At 29.4% G+C, this 18,818-nt stretch overlaps 1 protein-coding gene across 1 annotated transcript in view; it reads left to right on the top strand.

Moving 5' to 3' along the window:
• Window positions 1-18,818, top strand: part of LOC143223966 (poly [ADP-ribose] polymerase tankyrase-like) — a 177,741-nt gene that overhangs the window by 153,156 nt on the left and 5,767 nt on the right. The window contains 9 exon segments of the mRNA XM_076452436.1: window positions 1,003-1,108; window positions 2,920-3,089; window positions 3,425-3,566; window positions 6,002-6,117; window positions 11,506-11,581; window positions 12,475-12,652; window positions 14,935-15,042; window positions 15,333-15,532; window positions 18,609-18,695. Coding sequence (XP_076308551.1) covers window positions 1,003-1,108; window positions 2,920-3,089; window positions 3,425-3,566; window positions 6,002-6,117; window positions 11,506-11,581; window positions 12,475-12,652; window positions 14,935-15,042; window positions 15,333-15,532; window positions 18,609-18,695 — 1,183 coding nt within the window.

Below are 18,818 nucleotides of genomic sequence, written 5' to 3'. Positions count from 1 at the left end.
TGGGTCTTACCTTTATGTTTTATTTAATTATGTGTTATTTATATTTTAAATTGAATAATTGAAATATTTAAACATTATGATTTCCATCAGTATTCAATGCTTACAATATTACACAGTGCATGAAAATTTTGCGTACGGTTGTACATATCTTCCATAGAGCACCATTGACTTATGTTAAGATAAATAATAAATAGTAAAGAACAAGAAAGGAAAATAAAACATTAAAAATAGCTATATCACAAAAGGATAAAAACATGAAAATATGGATATAACCAAAAGAAAATCTTTAAAGATATTCTACAAAATTAAAAAGTATGATTTTTTTTTCTGTTTTAATCAGTTACTTGCATTGTGCATTGATAATAGCAAGAGTTTGTGATATGATAGAGAAAGTTAGAAATATAATGTAAACATTTACCTTTTTAAAACTTTTGATATTCATTTTGGAAGTCCTAAAAGTTATGCAAATGAAATGTGAAAACTGTAAGATGTAAAAATATATTTTTATACTTAAATTTAAAATCACCTTTCACTCAAACTATTCAGAGTAATATGTCAGTATTTTTGTCTCAATAAGTAATAAGATACTTCAGTACACTTATCTCATTAAACAGTAAGATATTTCAGTTCTCTTATCTCAATAAGTAGTAAGATATTTCAGTACTGTTGCCTTGACAATTAGTTAGATTTGTCACTACTTTTATCTCATAAGATATTTCAGAACTCTTACCTTGATAAGTGGTAACATATTTCAGTACTCTTATCCTGATAAGTGGTAACATATTTCAGTACTCTTATCCTGATAAGTGGTAAGATGTTTCAGTATTGTTGTCTTGGTAAATAATAAGATTGTTTCAACTAACCATATGAGTTGTTTTGCTTTAACAGAAGTAAATTACTTATTATGTTGTAAGTTGCTATGAAATGTCATTCTGTCTAAAAGGTAGTCACATGAAATTATTATCTAAAGTTGGTATTTTTGCTTTTAATTATGTATTTTAGGGAGGTAGTTATGGATCCAAATCAGAACATTTCATTTGACATTCTAATGACTCTTGTTGATCTCAGTTATGGAAGTTTTGGACTGTACAACTTTTATAAAATGCAGGTATGGTAGGATATTTTTATTGTTCTTTTTATTTTTCATGAAAATTCTTAAAAGAAGAAATTATTTTTAAACATTTTTTTCAAACTGAAGCTACTTAGATTTGAAGCAATGTTTAATGTTATTAACAACAATATAATTTGGGATCTATAAATCTTAAAGGTAAAATGTTATGTTTTAATCAGTTATTGAATGTGAAATTAATCATTTAATGTAACACCAACATATCACGTCATGCCAGCTCGATGTATCAGGTGTTTAAAATCATCATGAAACTCGTGTCTGGGTATGGTAAAAACCCCAACATTCAAGATGTTGTAAACAGTTTGTCACAAAACTTATAATTATTTAAATATCTCTGTCTGAATAGAGTAATCATTGACCTTGTGACATCTTTTCGAATTCTTTTAATAATTACTAATATTTAAAACCTTGGACTTTGCTATTCACATTAAACTTTGAAAAAATAAGTTGTTGGTTTGTATTTTGTCATTAAAGTATTGATATTATAGTACTGTGATTTTTTTTAATTAGTAACAAAGTATTACTATAATGATTTCACTAAACTGGATATTGTATAAGCTGGTGAGCTATCTGTTAAGTGAACTATACAGGTATCAACTTGATACCTATTGATAAAATATTCAGTTCCTGACCAGATAGAAAACTCAATATTGTTTGTGATTTTGTAAAACATTTGTATATAAATCATTATGTGTAATAAGCATTATTACAAGCTGTATTTTTGTTTGTATATTAACATATATTTGTATTTAGAAAGAAAACTGTGTGTATCAGTCTTGTTGGCAATGATCATAATTTGATACATCTCTTCATATAGTTAGCTTTAAATTTAAATTACAGTTTAAATCAGTTTTAGATTACTTTACATTTTAATACATAACATAATAAGTTGTGGGCTCATCCAAGGTAAATTATAATACTCAACAGTGTGTGTTTGCCAGACAGACTTCTCAAAAACAGTTGACTGGATTTGGATGAAGCTTATATGCATTTGGACTGTGGCCCACCTTGAAAATGATTTGTTTTTGGAGGGTCAAAGTTCAAGGTTGAGAAAATAATAAAATCCCTATCTGTTAATATGTGGACCAATTTTGCACACTATTTTTACCATATAACTCAATCAAAAATTATCAGAATTTGGTGAAACTTGGTGGGCATATGTAGAGTATTATAATTGCTATTTTCCCACCAAAAATTGTCCATGTTCTTTGGCAAAAACGGACCTATGGACATGTTTTTGTACTTTTTGTGAACTGAATATGATCAATTCTGAATGGCAGAAGTATGTGATATAATGAGTGCCCCTCTAGTTTATTGTATGTTACACTATCCTGAGAAGAAAACAGATACATGAGAAGTATAGTCCTTTCTATTTTTTATGTATATGTGTATATGCTGCCTCTTAAAATGTTTATTATTTTTATTAATCTAACTCATATTTTCTGTTGGTTAGACTGTATGTTGTTTAAAATAAACTGTCCTTTTCTACAAAAGAAAATTATAGTAATGAAACTGCAGTAGTTGTGCAAAAGGCATACTTTCTATACTGGGCACATAGACCCACGCAGACTATGTATATTAGCTTATACACACATCCAAACTTTAGATCTGTGTGCATGTATATATCTATTTAGGTACACAAATGGTACTTAATATTTGCAATGTTAAGATGTGTTTTTAACATTATATGATAAAGAGAATGGCTTTTGATTTATTAATAATGAATTATAGAAATAAATAAAAAATACTATTCTGTTTGAAATATAAATAATTACATTTTTTTTCCACAGATAATTAAACACAAGAGTCGAGATATGTATGTGTTATTCACACAGTGGGGGCGTGTAGGAGATGATGGCCAGTGCCAGAAAACTCCTTTTCCTTCTTTAACAGAAGCAATACAAGAATTTCAGAAAATCTTTCATAGAAAATCTGGCAATAAGTGGGACAACGTGAAAAGGCAAGATTTTAATAGTTATTGTTTATGTGGAGTTGTTAGTTGATCATTTGGTTCAGGACTTTTTTTTCTAAACTACACTGTTTATATAAAAGCTATTACTAAACACAAATATTGCATACATAACTTTACTTTGCTAATTACCTTCACTTATTTGTAAGATTCTTGCATTAAAGTGCTACTACTACTGTTGTAATATTTATATGAATTGTTTCAGTTATTCCAAACAGTGTAATTTATTTTACAAAATTGTACCAAATGAGATGTAATTGTTACAGATGTGAAGAAAGAAGATCAATTAAAGTTTGCAAAATTTTTGTAGTTTTCTTATATTCTAGCTTTACTCCACAACCAAAGAAATATTGTCTTGTTGAGTTGGAGAAGCGTTGTCGTCATCAAAAGAACAACATCAAAGTTAACCTTAAAACTGAAATCCCAAGCAAACTCCCAAAGTCACTCAATAAACTGATGGAAAAACTGGTAGGCTACTAGAAACAAGTACTGAAACCTTGTTATTACAAGTCATTTGAATATATTATATTCAATTTTTAGTTTCAATGATTACATTACATAAAATTATTAATGTTAGAGAACTTTTTGTTTTTCAAATATGTTTATTGCATAAAAACTTTTTATCTAATTATAAATGTTGTAATCCATTTTTGTTATGTTTTATTGTCAAAAGTATCATATTTTTTACTCTTATTAAAGACATCATCAAGTAAACACCAAACATATCACAGGGGTTAAGAAAGTAGGATTTTCATAATTGTAAAATACCAAACGTGTCACAGTGGTTAATAAAGTAGGATGTACATAATTATAAAATATCAAGCATGTCACAGGGGTTAAGAAAGTAGGATTTTCATAATTGTAAAATACCAAACATGTCACAGTGGTTAATAAAGTAGGATGTACATAATTGTAAAATACCAAACATATCACAGTGGTTAATAAAGTAGGATTTACATACTTGTAAAATACCAAACATGTCACAGTGGTTAATAAAGTAGGATGTACATAATTATAAAATATCAAGCATGTCACAGTGGTTAATAAAGTAGGATGTACATAATTGTAAAATACCAAACATGTCACAGTGGTTAATAAAGTAGGATGTACATAATTATAAAATATCAAGCATGTCACAGGGGTTAATAAAGTAGGATGTACATAATTGTAAAATACCAAACATATCACAGTGGTTAATAAAGTAGGATGTACATAATTGTAAAATACCAAACATGTCACAGTGGTTAATAAAGTAGGATGTACATAATTGTAAAATGCCAAACATGTCACAGTGGTTAATAAAGTAGGATGTACATAATTGTAAAATTCCAAACATGTCACAGTGGTTAATAAAGTAGGATTTTCATAATTATAAAATATCAAGCATGTCACAGGGGTTAAGAAAGTAGGATGTACATAATTATAAAATATCAAGCATGTCACAGTGGTTAATAAAGTAGGATGTACATAATTGTAAAATGCCAAACATGTCACAGTGGTTAATAAAGTAGGATTTTCATAATTATAAAATATCAAGCATGTCACAGGGGTTAAGAAAGTAGGATGTACATAATTGTAAAATACCAGTGGTTAATAAAGTAGGATGTACATAATTGTAAAATACCAAACATATCACAGTGGTTAATAAAGTAGGATGTACATAATTGTAAAATACCAAACATATCACAGTGGTTAATAAAGTAGGATGTACATAATTGTAAAATACCAAACATGTCACAGTGGTTAATAAAGTAGGATGTACATAATTATAAAATATCAAGCATGTCACAGTGGTTAATAAAGTAGGATGTACATAATTGTAAAATTCCAAACATGTCACAGTGGTTAATAAAGTAGGATTTTCATAATTATAAAATATCAAGCATGTCACAGGGGTTAAGAAAGTAGGATATACATAATTATAAAATACCTAACATATCACAGTGAGTTAAGAAAGCAGGATGTACATAATTATAAGATACCTAATACTTTTTAGGGGTTAAAAGATTTTAGTCATAAATGCTTTAATATAAAAATTGCATTTAGATATGTTGTGTTATAACTAATAAGTAACTACTTAATGTAATAAAAGACATTCAGATGTTTACTTTGACCTGCTGCATGGTGGAGATAATTAAAAGTTCCAAATAAGACTTGTTTCCATTTTTGCATGTAAATTCTCTGTTAAATTTTTAGATTGTATGTTTTATCTTTTTTTTTTCTTTCAGTATATATATATATATATATATATATAAATGATAACGTTTTCAAAATATATATACCAATATTATACCTTTTTGAAATTGTATTATTATTAAAGAATTCTAAACATTTTCTGAAAGGTTATGAAAGAATGAGAAATAAATTTTATTGGTTGACATTAGTTTTGTCCATTCAGTGACTGCATGAAGAAAGATATTTGGGATCACATCTTCAATTAAGTTTAAAACCTAAGTTCAAAAGAGTAATATGGTAATCAGTAATTAATGAGCAAATTTATTATTATTCTACTGTTTGTTTCTGGCATTCATAGGATTCTGTTCCTAATGTTTTTAGTGTATGTGCTCTGTTTCTCTTCTGATATCACAGAAAAGGTAATTAATAATTCATGAAAATGTATTTTTGGTCATTTGCATAAATAGCTAGAATAACTGTTCTTAAGAATTTTTTGAAAATTATCAGGACATCTCAGCTTTGCAAAGTGATACATTTTTGGAATTTGATAAGAATTAACTTTAGGCTTAAATTAATTTTTTTGTGTAACTTAATCAAAAATGAAACACCTACTGTTTTTTATTATAGTTATGAATGTTTCAATTAAATAAAAGTTAGTAGTTATTTGTGCTATATTTGTGATAATATATAGAAAATATTTTTTAATGATTACATTTTTTACTTTTTAGACAGATGTTTCTGTACTTGAACAGTCTTCAAAGAGATCATTAGCATCTGATAGGTGGCTTGGTTATCTTTCAGAGAAAGTTTTACAGAAGGCAGAATCACTTTTACAAGAAATCAGGTGCATAAAACATCATTATTGTTTTAAGATAAATCTTGTTGTAATCTTTTTTTGAATTCCTTCACTTCTACATATTATTTGAGGATGTGATCCAGCTTTCTAGATAGAACTGATCTACTGCTTTTGGTTTTTCCACCTTCTTTGTTTGTTACATTAAAAAATATTAGCTTACTTTAAGCAGGAAAATATACTGTTTGATCCGTTTTGGAAATTTGAAACAATACATATTATAACTGAATTTATAAGGTATACCTCATGAAATTTGGCAAGCTTTTAGTACACTTTACAATTTGGTTGTACACAAAAGCATCAGTATTTAAATAAATTATTTCTGCTAATGTTTTATCTGTGAATTTTCAAAATCTCTAGTAATTTAATGTGAATACGAGGTTGTTTTTGATGTTATGAATAAAAGTATGTCTTTTTATCTCACAGTTTTAATACTCATTTAAAAGATTGTAGAGATAATGCTAATGAAATATGAAAAGAGTTTTCAGTAAAACATTATATCTTACCAGTTATTTACTCTGTCCTAACACTAACTATAGTGAAATAATGTAGGTAAATGAAGTGAAATGTTGAAAAAACGAAATCAATAACATAACTTTTTTCTTCTAGAATGACTGCAAGTTGCAAGAGATAGTTACAGTTAGTTATTTTTAAAAAATTAACATTGAGAAATTACAATTCTCCTATTTTTGTCATTATACTAGTTATTGTCAAATCACAGTACATTGTAATATAAAACACATTCAACTCTTTCAATATGGTGGGGTCAAGTTGCACATGTAACAACACATTTAGAAATACATTTAAAATTTAATTAAACAACTGCTTTATAATCCAAAGTTTGATATTACTTTAGTTTTAATGTCTCAATAGCAAAAGATAATATTTACATACATTTTTAGTGTCACACTTCCTCTATGTCGTGTGAAGCGTACTCTCTGAATTATCTTAGATTTTCTAACTGCTCTAATGTGAGTTTTAGATGCCCAATCAATTAGGCAGTATTAATTGTACCTTTTGGCTTTCTACTTTCTTGATTTGCTGAGATATCAATAAATTTGTGAAGTCTACTCAACAAGTACCTCCTATCTGATCATAGCTTTCAAGGCAGTAATCTAAACTATTTGTTCTTATTTGATAAACATTTTTATAATCAAAAGAAAGATAGTTTGTTTTTCTAGAAATATTTTATTATGGTTATTTCTTTTTGATTGGCATATGTAGACATTTGGTCATAAATTTTTTTTGTATTCTAAAATGCATATTTTAAAGTTACAAGAATTCTCATTTCAACAACTAACTTAATGAGAAAATAAAATAAGGTTACTTTACCATGGTAATGAGCTCAAATGGCCTGAATCTAGATGCAATTGTTAAATTTCTTAATTTTTAGTATTTTTTTCAAGAAAAGTAACTAATATTTAAAAAAAGTAACTAATATTTTGAACTTGCCAAATTATGTAACAAAGTCTTATATAATCTTAAATTTCACGAGTTTGTAAATCTGTAACTTAAATCTAATGTAAGCACATAATTGTAACCTGATCATTTGTTTACCCTAATCTCTACTAGAAATACCCTGTGGTAATTTATTGTTTTTCACATAGTTGGACTGGTCAACTATGTGATCTCTTTGTACTCTATAGTATTGGTACAACTCTCTTTTAACATCGTGTACATACCTTCAGAAATTTGTCAGACTTTTAAGCAAGCATTATGTCTTTCACATACAAAAACATTTTTTAATGAAGTAACTTTAATAAGCTGAAAAAAAAGGATTTATCTCTGAATATATTGGTGATTTAAAATAATACTTGCTTTCAGTAGTTTGTGTGCAAAGTGATTTTTGGGTTAAGATTAAAAATACGTTTCTTCATCTCAAAATCCTCAAATTTTATTTATGTAATATTTAAAACCTTCTCAATACATTTCAAGTATCATATATACAATTTTGTTGTTTATTGCCTTTTGAATCATGTGTAACTATTATTTGTGCCATTAGAAGTTGTAAATCATTTGAGAAATGTGGAGTTAATGTTATTCTATTAAATTACGTTACCCATGAGCTGCTCATGTGCATGTCTCATGAAATATTTTTATTTTATTATTATTTCTTTTACCTCAACTAATATTAACTAATCTAAAGAGATCCCTGTCTTTACCTTTTAGTTACTTTGGTAATAATAATAAACATGAAAAACAAGAAATAAAATAGTGCTATTTTGACTGTTGATGACACTTAACTCTACTTTTTTTATACTAATGGTAGTAATGCACTTAATAAATTTTATTTAACTATATAATGCACCAAAGAACACTGAATAATAGCATTCAAAAAGCAAACAATTTTTTCTAATTAACACTATTTTTCTAGCTTTCTAATTATGCAACAAGAGCTGGTACAGATACATCCAAACTAATTGTTATCTTTCCCGTGGGAACGAAAATTTTAGTAACATAGAAATTGACAACTCTTCTTTTAGAAAACAATATAATGTACAATTTGGTAGATGAAAATCTTCTTTTTCTAATAATCATAAGTAATATAAAATTAAACATAAGATAGAACTATTCAAAGGCTATTGCCAACATTATCTATTCAACAAAGTAGCAGCAAGGAACACTCTCGTCAATTTAACAGCAATATTTATGAAAAAAAAATATGAGTGGTTATGTGTTTGCTTTCCCTGGTTACTTTTTGGTGGGGAATAATCTTGGACAAAGAGTAGAGAGAATGGCATAAGGCACTTACAACAGAAACTTAGAAAACATGAACAATCAATTAAACATTTGAATAATATGATTGATTTATCACTGTTGGATAAAGTCAACATTTCAGCTCAAATGGACATTTGACATAAGCTTTTGATTGCAAAGCACATTGAGCAAGTAAGGAAAAACATAAATGAGTTATCAAAAATTATATACTGCATGAAATTTTGTGGAAAAGTGAACTCACAATTAAAGGGCATGATGAAATCATGAGATCTGATAATCCAAGAACATTTTATGGTTCACTTGCTTTTCTGAACTGAATTCTAGTCTAGACACCCATTTAAATGCAGCAACATGTTTCAAAGGAATATCCATGATAACAAAGAATGAAATTTTATAATCTGTGTTGTTCACCTGTTAAGATAAAATCAAGGAAGTAAATAATGCAGAATATTTAGTGGAAACATGTGATAAAACTCCTGATATTTTTTCACAAAATCCAAATGGTTATTGTTCTATTGAGAAGTAAGTAATGCAGAATATTTAATGTAATGTGTGATAAAACTCCTGATATTTTTTATAAAATCCAAATGATTATTTTTCTATGATATGAGCTACAATGGTGGAAGCCACTTGAAAGATTATGGGGATTTTTCAGTCCATTCAACCACAGAGCAGAAGCCTTAACCATTGAGTTACTTAATGCACTCTGTACTTTGATGGGTAATTGCCAAGACAAGGTTATTGCACAAACCTATGATGGTGCAGCTGCTCTAAGTGGAGTTTAGAGAGGTGTACATGCAAGAGTAAAACTAGTGTATAGCAATGCACGTTTTATCCATTGTTATGCACACCAAGTTAATTTGATTATGAAAAAGGCAACATTACAGAGTAGCAGTGTTAGAGCATTTTTCAATAGCTTGTGTTATGTATCACAATTTCAAAAAGCCTAAAATTGAGTTAAATTGTAATTTAGATTTAGAAGTTAAATAAATGTTTATGTATCCAATTTATACTTGCAAACCTGATTGGTACACACAGATTCTTTTTTAATACAAATATATTTAAATATAGAAAAAATAATATAACTTACAATAATGATTATTACAAATAATAATCTGTGCATAAAGATTTAAAAACTTGCAAAAAGTAAGAACTCTTCTTTATGGTCTGGAACTTTTGATGTCTTATCAAGTGTTCATGACAAGCAAATTAATTTCAAGTTGATGTAGGTACAATTCATTTAACAGGGAGCTAGCTAGCTCAGTGTTCTTATTTTGTCAACCACATGCTGAGTTATTCCACCACTGAATTTATGTAATGTTTTGTAAAAGTATTAATGTGCAGTGTGAATATGCTGAAGTTAAATGGTTTGTAATGCTTAAAATTTAATAACTTTCCTGGTCAAATGTTGGAAGTTCCCAATTAATAAACATTTATCACAGTTTTAGCTTCTGAGGTTTATAGTATACTAACTGTAGCAAATCAATAATATATACTGTCTCTTGACATGTTGTGTTGGTTACATTTGTAAGCATGAGGAAAGCTTCTAGAAATTTTAGTTTACACAATAATAGTGATGATATACTAGTGTTTACATTCAAACATTGTTTATCCTTATGCTCAAGAATTTTCTACAACCTTGATGTGTTTCACAATGCAGGTTTAACAGTATAAGCTTCTACATTTTTTAAATATAAATTGAACTTAAACAAACATTGGTATTAAAGCAACAATGAGACAGTAAATCAGTCATGCTTATTAGGAATACATGCCTTTTGGTTTAAGGCCTCCACAAAGAATGGTTGTATCAGAAAACCACAAATCCATTTGTAGCACCTTGAAGTTTTAAAAGTAGAACAGTCAACATCATACATGAAATGAAAGGCACATTAATTAAATGTTGCAGTGCTTTAGAAAAGTCCCACTCAAGAGACACTGGCTATACAACATCTGGGATTAAAAGAATATTAAATGATCTGATTTCAAATTTTTCCTAATAGTTTTCTCTGAATCAATTATCACAATAAATATTAATGAGTATCATTCAAGTTGAAAGTGTCTGGATACATAAAATGGAACTTTCTGATCTAAAATAAAAATATTGAAATTTTAAGGTAAAAGGAAATATATGAAATTCTTTTTCAGAACAATGTCTTGCAACAATTTAAGAAATTTTACAACATAAGAAATAAAACCTAAATCAAATTGTATGGTTTTAAAGGTGAAATGAGATAATATTTAGTAAATTTATTTTAATATTATTCAATTCTTCCACTGTGAAAAGAAAAAAGCAAAGGATAACAATAAAAATTACATCTTACAGGTACAGATATTGTTGAATTAAATGTGTTCAGATTTATCTTAATTTGTTTTACATTTATTCTCTTATAATACTATTCAAATTTATTTTTTTGACAGTTACTGAATTATTTATACACAATAATAATGTAATTGTTCCACAAAGACCTCTTGAAAGACTGGAATGCAGACATAATGTAATGTAACCTTATGCTTTCAAAATCTTTTGCTTGATAAATTCACCAGTGTCATTATATTTGATAGGCATTTGTGTAATGTGGTCAAGATATAATTTCTTTGTATGAAAGAGTAATACTGAAATTTTTCATGTTCGGTAAAGTAACTTACAAAACTGTTTTGCAGACAGCTTATACAGGAGAAAAATGAATCTTCAGATATTAATAATGCCCAAGAATGTTCAGCAGAAATTATTCAAAAGGTTGGCATTTTGTAATATTAGAAATTTGTGGTTTCTGAAGTATAGAGAAAATATCCACTCATTATATGTGTGTGTGTATACATATATATATATTGTCATAGTCTTAACCCCTTGTTAGTAATAGAACAACTTTCTAAATGTGGAAGAATTTATTTTAGGCATAAGCATTGAAAAGTTAATCATTAGTTGAGGCATAAAAATAAATCTGAAAAAACAACTCAAATTGGATGGACAAGGCTGCTAATGTTACCAATCAAATACTGTAATAAAATACCTGTTTTAAGTCTCTTCTTCCCTCTAATTTGTTTGTTTGATGGTAGTGATTATAAAATTTTTATAAACAAAGAAAGAGCTGGCATTATTTTTTCTATAATTTTAAGAATGAACATGATCAAAGATTTATTATAAAATATGAAAATTTGCAATCTTTTTTTTTTCCTTTCATTGTCATTTATTACTTTGCAATTGAGCTTTGTATTTTGAAAGAAATTGTCTGTATTTTTTTTAACAGGTTTGATGGATTGTAACAAGTGGAAATATATGTATATATATGTATACCATGTTATTTACAATGGATTATTTGTTAACAATTCTTTTTTATTGACATATTTTCCTTTACAGCATAGCTTGAAATTAAAGGAATTCTTTTTAGTTTATTTGTAGAAAATTGTCTGGCTTTATCTGATCAGCTTTTTAATGTTATGTCACTAAGAATCTTGGCAATTTAAATTTGTATATTAAACCTTTTAATGTTTTGTTTGATATTTATTTTTAATAAATACATTACAGTAATGTTTTATATTTAATTTTGTAACTTAAAAACAATATATTTATTTTGAATATTTTTACAGCATGCATTTGGTTTGAATGACTGTTTCCATCTTTTTCTCCAGATAATTAAGCTCAGTGAAGAGTACTACTTCACAGTTCCTGTCCATGGATTTGAATATGAAAAACTCCGCCCTCTTTATGATGTCAATTTACTAAGAAATCAAATGGAATTGATAAACAGTCTCCAGCACATAGAACTAGCAAAAGAACTGCTTTTAGCTGCACAACTTAGGAAGAATGGTACATTGTATAGGTTGAAGTTGATGAATATATTTCAAAAACAATTGTAATTTTGTATGGTTTAGTAACTTTCCCTTTTTTACCTTATTTTTAACATTTATAAAAAACCAAAACTGGAAAACACAGAGTTTTTTGTTTGTTTTTTTTCTATAGATGTTGACACTTTTGTTGGATAAAGTTTTACTTTTTGCCTCAGGCATGATGAGCTGATCATAGTTTGAGATGCAATGATGTCACTAGTTGATTGCTTAGCTTATAGTGTAAGTTATGAATTAAGAGTACTTTCATTTTTCTTAGCATCCATTCATTTTTTGCTGAGTCTATTATTTTGAAGTGTTCATTGTTTGGTGTGGTTTTTTACTACAATCTTTGCTTAGGTGGTTGTGAGTTTCAGAGTTATTGAAAGGGCTCCTTGATTCTGGCAGTTAAGATTTGAGTGGTTGACCCATTATAGACTTCTTGCAGCACGAACACAATTATTAGAAAAATATTTCTTTAAAAATATTTTCCTTCTAGCACTCATTAACAAAACTATTTTTGAATATATCAATAAATTTTACATCCCACTTCAACATTCCTAAATGTTATATTACTCTGGTATTACCTTTCAATGTTTTTCATGGTATCAAACATAAAAAGTAAAATTATAAACATTCTACAATCATCTTATCTCCAAGTCAGCGTAAGAGTAATCTTCAAACTGAACAAACAGATACACAATTTTTACCTGTTTAAAGACAGAATTCTCCCTCAAAACAAAAATTACAGGTAGCATACAAATATTTGTATCCTTGTTGCAGACTCAAACCTTAGCTACCAGAATCAAGGAACGTCTGAATAACAATTCCTTCAATAACTATGAAATGTACAACCACATAAGCGAAAATGTAGTGAGAAACAAAAAATGAATACTTCAATATAATAGACTCAGCAAAAAATGAATGGATACTAATAAAGCAGGGAGCACTCTTGTTTGATAACCTACAACATAATCTGAACAATCAACCAGCTGCATCTCAGACTATGAACAACTCATTGTACCTGAGATGGGCAAAAAGTGAAAATTTCATCAATTTTAGAAATTTATACATATATAATATTTTATGTAGGAATTGTGGGCAAATCATCATTTATATGAACAATTTGTGTTGTATCACTGCAGAGATAAGTTTTAATACAACAGATGACACATTTAGCACCAGTATATTTAGTTCATTACAATTTACTAATTATTCATTCATACAGTGTCACCTGGATTGACTTCTGGATGAAGGAATATATCACAGCCCTTCTTGACAATAGTTTGGTATTGGTTTCTTTTGAATTTCGTGCAAAGCTACACAAGGGTTATCTGCTCTAGCCATCCCTAATTTAGCAGTGTAAAACTAGAGGGAAGGCAGCTAGTCATCACCACACACTGCCAACTCTTGGGCTACTCTTTTATCAACAAATAGTGGGATTAACTGTCACATTATAATGCTCCCACAGCCAAAAGGGCTGGTATGTTTGGTGTGACAGGAATCAGACCTGCAACCCTTGGATTACAAGTCGAGTGCCTTACCCACCTGGCCATGCTGGGCCTCTGAGAAAAGACATTTGCATAGTGAGTCTGTTGAATTATGTAGCCAAAGGACACAATAAATAGAAGAAGAAAGCATTTAAGTTCTTCATTAAAGTATAAAAACTTGACAGACAAGTTGCTTAGGAGAGGAATGGACTCTAAAACCATACTTTATTCTAAGCAAACTCCTAGCTCTGTCATTATCCTTAAAGCAAAGGCTTTGGTTATAAGAGAGAACCCTCTGGTCTGAAAAATTATCAAGATGAAACTAAGTAAACCTTGTAGTATAATTAACAAAACACCAAACTATGAGTTGAAGTTGATGAAAGCACACAAACTTTCAACCATAACTTGAAATCATCTTTAATAGATTTCTGTGTCTTACATATGCATACATTTAGCATTAAAAGCTGATAGTGGTAAGGTATGAAGATGTGTAGTGTAAGATTGGCTCGCCGTCTTAAGCAGTAGAGATTATATCAATGGAACTGGAACATGTAGCTGTCTTAGAAAATGTGATTATTTTCAGTACTAAAATAAGTTGTGCATTTTAGACATGCAGAATTAACTAGTGTTATTCATGTTAAACTCCTTTGTTTTATTGAATTTCAAATGTTAATAAACTGTTGTCATTAACTAGCCATATCAGTGACATTATTATTATTAACTTCTGTAGTGACATAATTTTTTGTTCCAGAATTAATTCAAAACTTCTTTACAGAAATTAATCCTAAGGATTACATCTACTGCTGCCTTGGAAGTAAGTTACAACTATTGGAGGAGGATAGTGTAGAGGCTCAGTTTATTCTTCAGTACATTCACAATACAGGTAGCATTATTATGTATTCCCATTACTACTTTCTTATTTTATAAATCAAATAGAATTACAATGTTCTCACACTTTTTCATAACTCTTAATAACTTAGTTGATCATCTTTCTGCATTACATGTACTAATAGTTTTGCTAATATTTTCCTAATGCTGATTCTTAACTTTGTGAAAATATGGGAATTGTAAAACCTGGTATTATTGTTTATACACAGCCTGACAGAAAAGCATGTATTCTTGATGTTTTGGTTTATGATATGATTATAGATAAAAATGATTCTGTTATCTTAGAAAATGATCGCAGAAGAGCAAATATTCAAGCTATCTATCAGGTTCAACAAAAAGATAGTTCAGACTTCTTCCAGAAAAACACCAGAAAACATATGCTGCTCTGGCATGGGACCTCAGCAGGGAATGTCCTCAGCATTCTTACTCGTGGACTTAGAGTAGCCCCTCTTGGGGTGAGGTTAACAGGAAGTATGTTTGGAAAGGTAAAAATTAATTATTCATTGAGGTACCATCATTTGTAGTTTATCCTTTCTAATGATAATTTCTGAACATAGTGAATGTTTTCCAGATGCTAAAGATTATTCAGTAACTTACAGAAAACAAAAATCAGATTTCTTCCCTACTTATGCTGCTATATACTGTTTGACTCACAATTCAATGAATGATGCATTGTCACAGTATTTTAGTCAGCAGAAAGTAGTTTTAAGACATATAAAAGCTGTTCCTTCCATGATGATGAGAAACCCACTTGAAGTAAAAATGTATCTCAGGACAGTTGGTATTGGTGTTAATACTTTTACTAATAAAGCAGAGAACAACGTTTTGACCTTCTTGTTAACCTGAAGATGACCTAAGAAGGTCAAAACATTGTTCTCTGCTTTATAAGTAAAAGTTATTTCTTCTAGAGTAAATAAAAAAAATCAGATTTGTTTTTATGAATTAAAGGAACTTGTTTTTCAGGACTCCCCAGTAGGTATTACTTCCAAGATTCTACTAGTAGCTAAGGAGTTTTTACCACACCCAGGTCCAGTCACTGGGGTGGTGTGTTGACAGAGACTTTTTTTCCAGAGCATTAGAGTAAATTTCTCCATTCTTGGAGAAGAGAGTGAAGTTTTGGGTGTTGTTTCATGGGTCCCTGGATGTGTGTTTTCTTCAGATGTTGGTAGGAGAAGCACCAGCCTAATCATAATACCAGTTCAGATTTGATACTTCACCATCCATATGGGTTGAGCATTGGCCTTCTTTTGATCAATATTAGTTCAGTATATTGATCATGGAAGAGGGTTCATTGTCTCCTCATTATTCTGAATGTAGACATCATTCTATGTCCTTGGCTGAGCACAGTTTGTTTACTGCCTTCCCATAATTTCAGAGGCAAGTGGAATGTACCTTACCCACGTGGTTGTGGAATGACAGTGAGTACTCATACTTCCAGATCACATAATTTCTTTTTCCTCAGGTTGAGTAAGACATACAAGATCCTATCATTCTGAGCCTGGGGTGTTGCTTTTCAGATTGAGGAGAAAGATTGTCCAGCTTGGTATTGCTAACCTTCTCCTCATGATTCCAGTGGCTCAGAACACATCAGTCTTTAGCTACAGGTTAGAATCCACTTAGAAGTATATGATAAGCAGTGTGAGATATAAGGACTATGTCCCAAAATTCCAACTTCTAGTAGTGGAACATTGACTGTCTGGTTGAGGCCTGAATAATAGTGATGGTAAATCATTTAAAGTTCCACTCACAGTACATGAATTATGTTCCAGGCGAAGAGCATACCTGTTTTGTATGTTGTGCATTTCCTCCACTAGAGTGCCAGCCTTTTGTTTACCCACCCATGAAATATGAAATGTTCTCTATATGGTTCATGCCTTTATCGGCCTATCCACCATATCGATGTGGGATTATAGTTGTAAGTGTGAGAGGAAGTAAGTATATTTTGGAAGTTAACATTTTCCTAAATTAAAAATGTGTTTTCAATAATGCTTACCTCTGTTGACACTCTCTCACTCTTTCTTCAATTAAGAGCTGATGTTAGAGTCCCAAAACAATGATAATATCATCTGACTTATGTTGTATATACAGTATTAGGATAGAGAGCACATTTCATTAGTGGAAAGTGTGCAAGACAGATATTGCTGAGGATAATTAAGTGGGATTGAAAAGGACAAGGGAGGAAATGCTGGAAGTCAAGTAGTAGCTGTAAGTGTGAATATGTGTTGCAAATGCCTTATCCAAAAGGTTTGTAGTGAAACACTTGAAGAAAGCATCCAAAACAAAGGTACAGAGGAAAGAAGAGACTTTAGCTAAATTTCAGAAGATTTGGAAAGGTTTGCTCAGTTATCTTGCCCAGATGCTTCATGTGAAATGATGGATTTATTGGCATATGATCAATTTGTAAATGCCATGATAAACAAAGATGTGTGACTTAGGCTGAAATTTAATGCAACAATTTCTGGAGGAAGCTCTCCAGTTGGCAAAGAAACTTTAATTCATCAAAGTCACAGATAGACAACTAAAAATACTAAAGGTAAGTATTATTGGAAATACATTTTAAGTTTAAGCAAATGTTAATTTAAAAATACTTGATAATTGTTAATTTTATTAGCTGGAAGCATGCTTAATGTTGTTAAAGCTGGTCCTTTCAAGTTGGCAGCAGTATGGATAGCATGTTGTTCACTATTCCTCCCATTCACTTTGGTAATTATTTTGTACTGAACCTTTCCATCATAGTCCATTGGTTTCTTAATTGAATGATGTTGTTATACTGGTAGCCAAATTTTGTTACTTTATTTAGTAGGGCTGTGGCTGGAATGGTTTAGGAAAGTCTTTCAGTCACAGATGACACAACAGTTGTAGTAATATGTAGACAAAATAAGTTCTTCCATTTCATATTTAATAATAAATTGTGCTTTAGGTTGAAATTCTTTGGCCTACTCTTTGCATTTAACAATTTTTGTTTTGTTCTATTTAATCATTACAGCTCTTCTTTCCTTATTCTGTCATTAAAAACTTTCTCTGCATATTTAGCCTTTCTGTAGTTTCAGTTTTGTTACTGTAGTCTCTCTGTATATTTTTCAATCTTGTCTTCAATTAGATTTATTGTTAATTTTAATTCTTCAGATATTACAACTTTACCTCATAAATTCCTGTATCTTACTTTTTTATTTTTTATTTCCTGTATATTTCTGTGTAGTCTTTTTTTTTTTTTCTCTTTTGTGGTCTTTTAATTTTCTGTAACTTTTCTATTTATCTTTTTATTTTATTTTTTTTTAGTTTTTCTTGACCTTTTAGTTGTTTCATCATTTCAGGCAAAGTTTTATCTGAAATTATGATTTTGTATTTAAGTTTAATTAGTGTTATATTTCGTTTTCACTAAAATAATCCCACTTCAGACATCAGTGTTATAATGTGTTCTGTCATTGGATGGGCTATTTTGGATTATTTACTAAGTGAAAGAAAAGTTCAGTAGAAACTTGCATGAAGATCTGTATGACAAATAAATTATGATATTTTGACAATCAGAGAATAGAATACAATTTTTGTCTTTCTCTTTAGGGGATTTATTTTGCTGACATGTTCCAGAAGAGTGAGAGTTATTGCTATCCAGGAAATAAACAAACCAAATTCATGTTTTTATGTGAGGTATTATTAATATCACTTGTTTTGTAGATTACTAAGCTTTAGGTTTGAATGATAGTAACATTTTACAAAAGTGCTATTAATTTTTTCGAGTTCATCAGGTTAAGTGATAAGCTCCATACACTT

This window comes from Tachypleus tridentatus, chromosome 8 (genome assembly GCF_004210375.1).
Source record: "Tachypleus tridentatus isolate NWPU-2018 chromosome 8, ASM421037v1, whole genome shotgun sequence".
NCBI lineage: Eukaryota > Metazoa > Arthropoda > Merostomata > Xiphosura > Limulidae > Tachypleus > Tachypleus tridentatus.
This window is presented reverse-complemented; position numbering and strand designations above follow the sequence as displayed.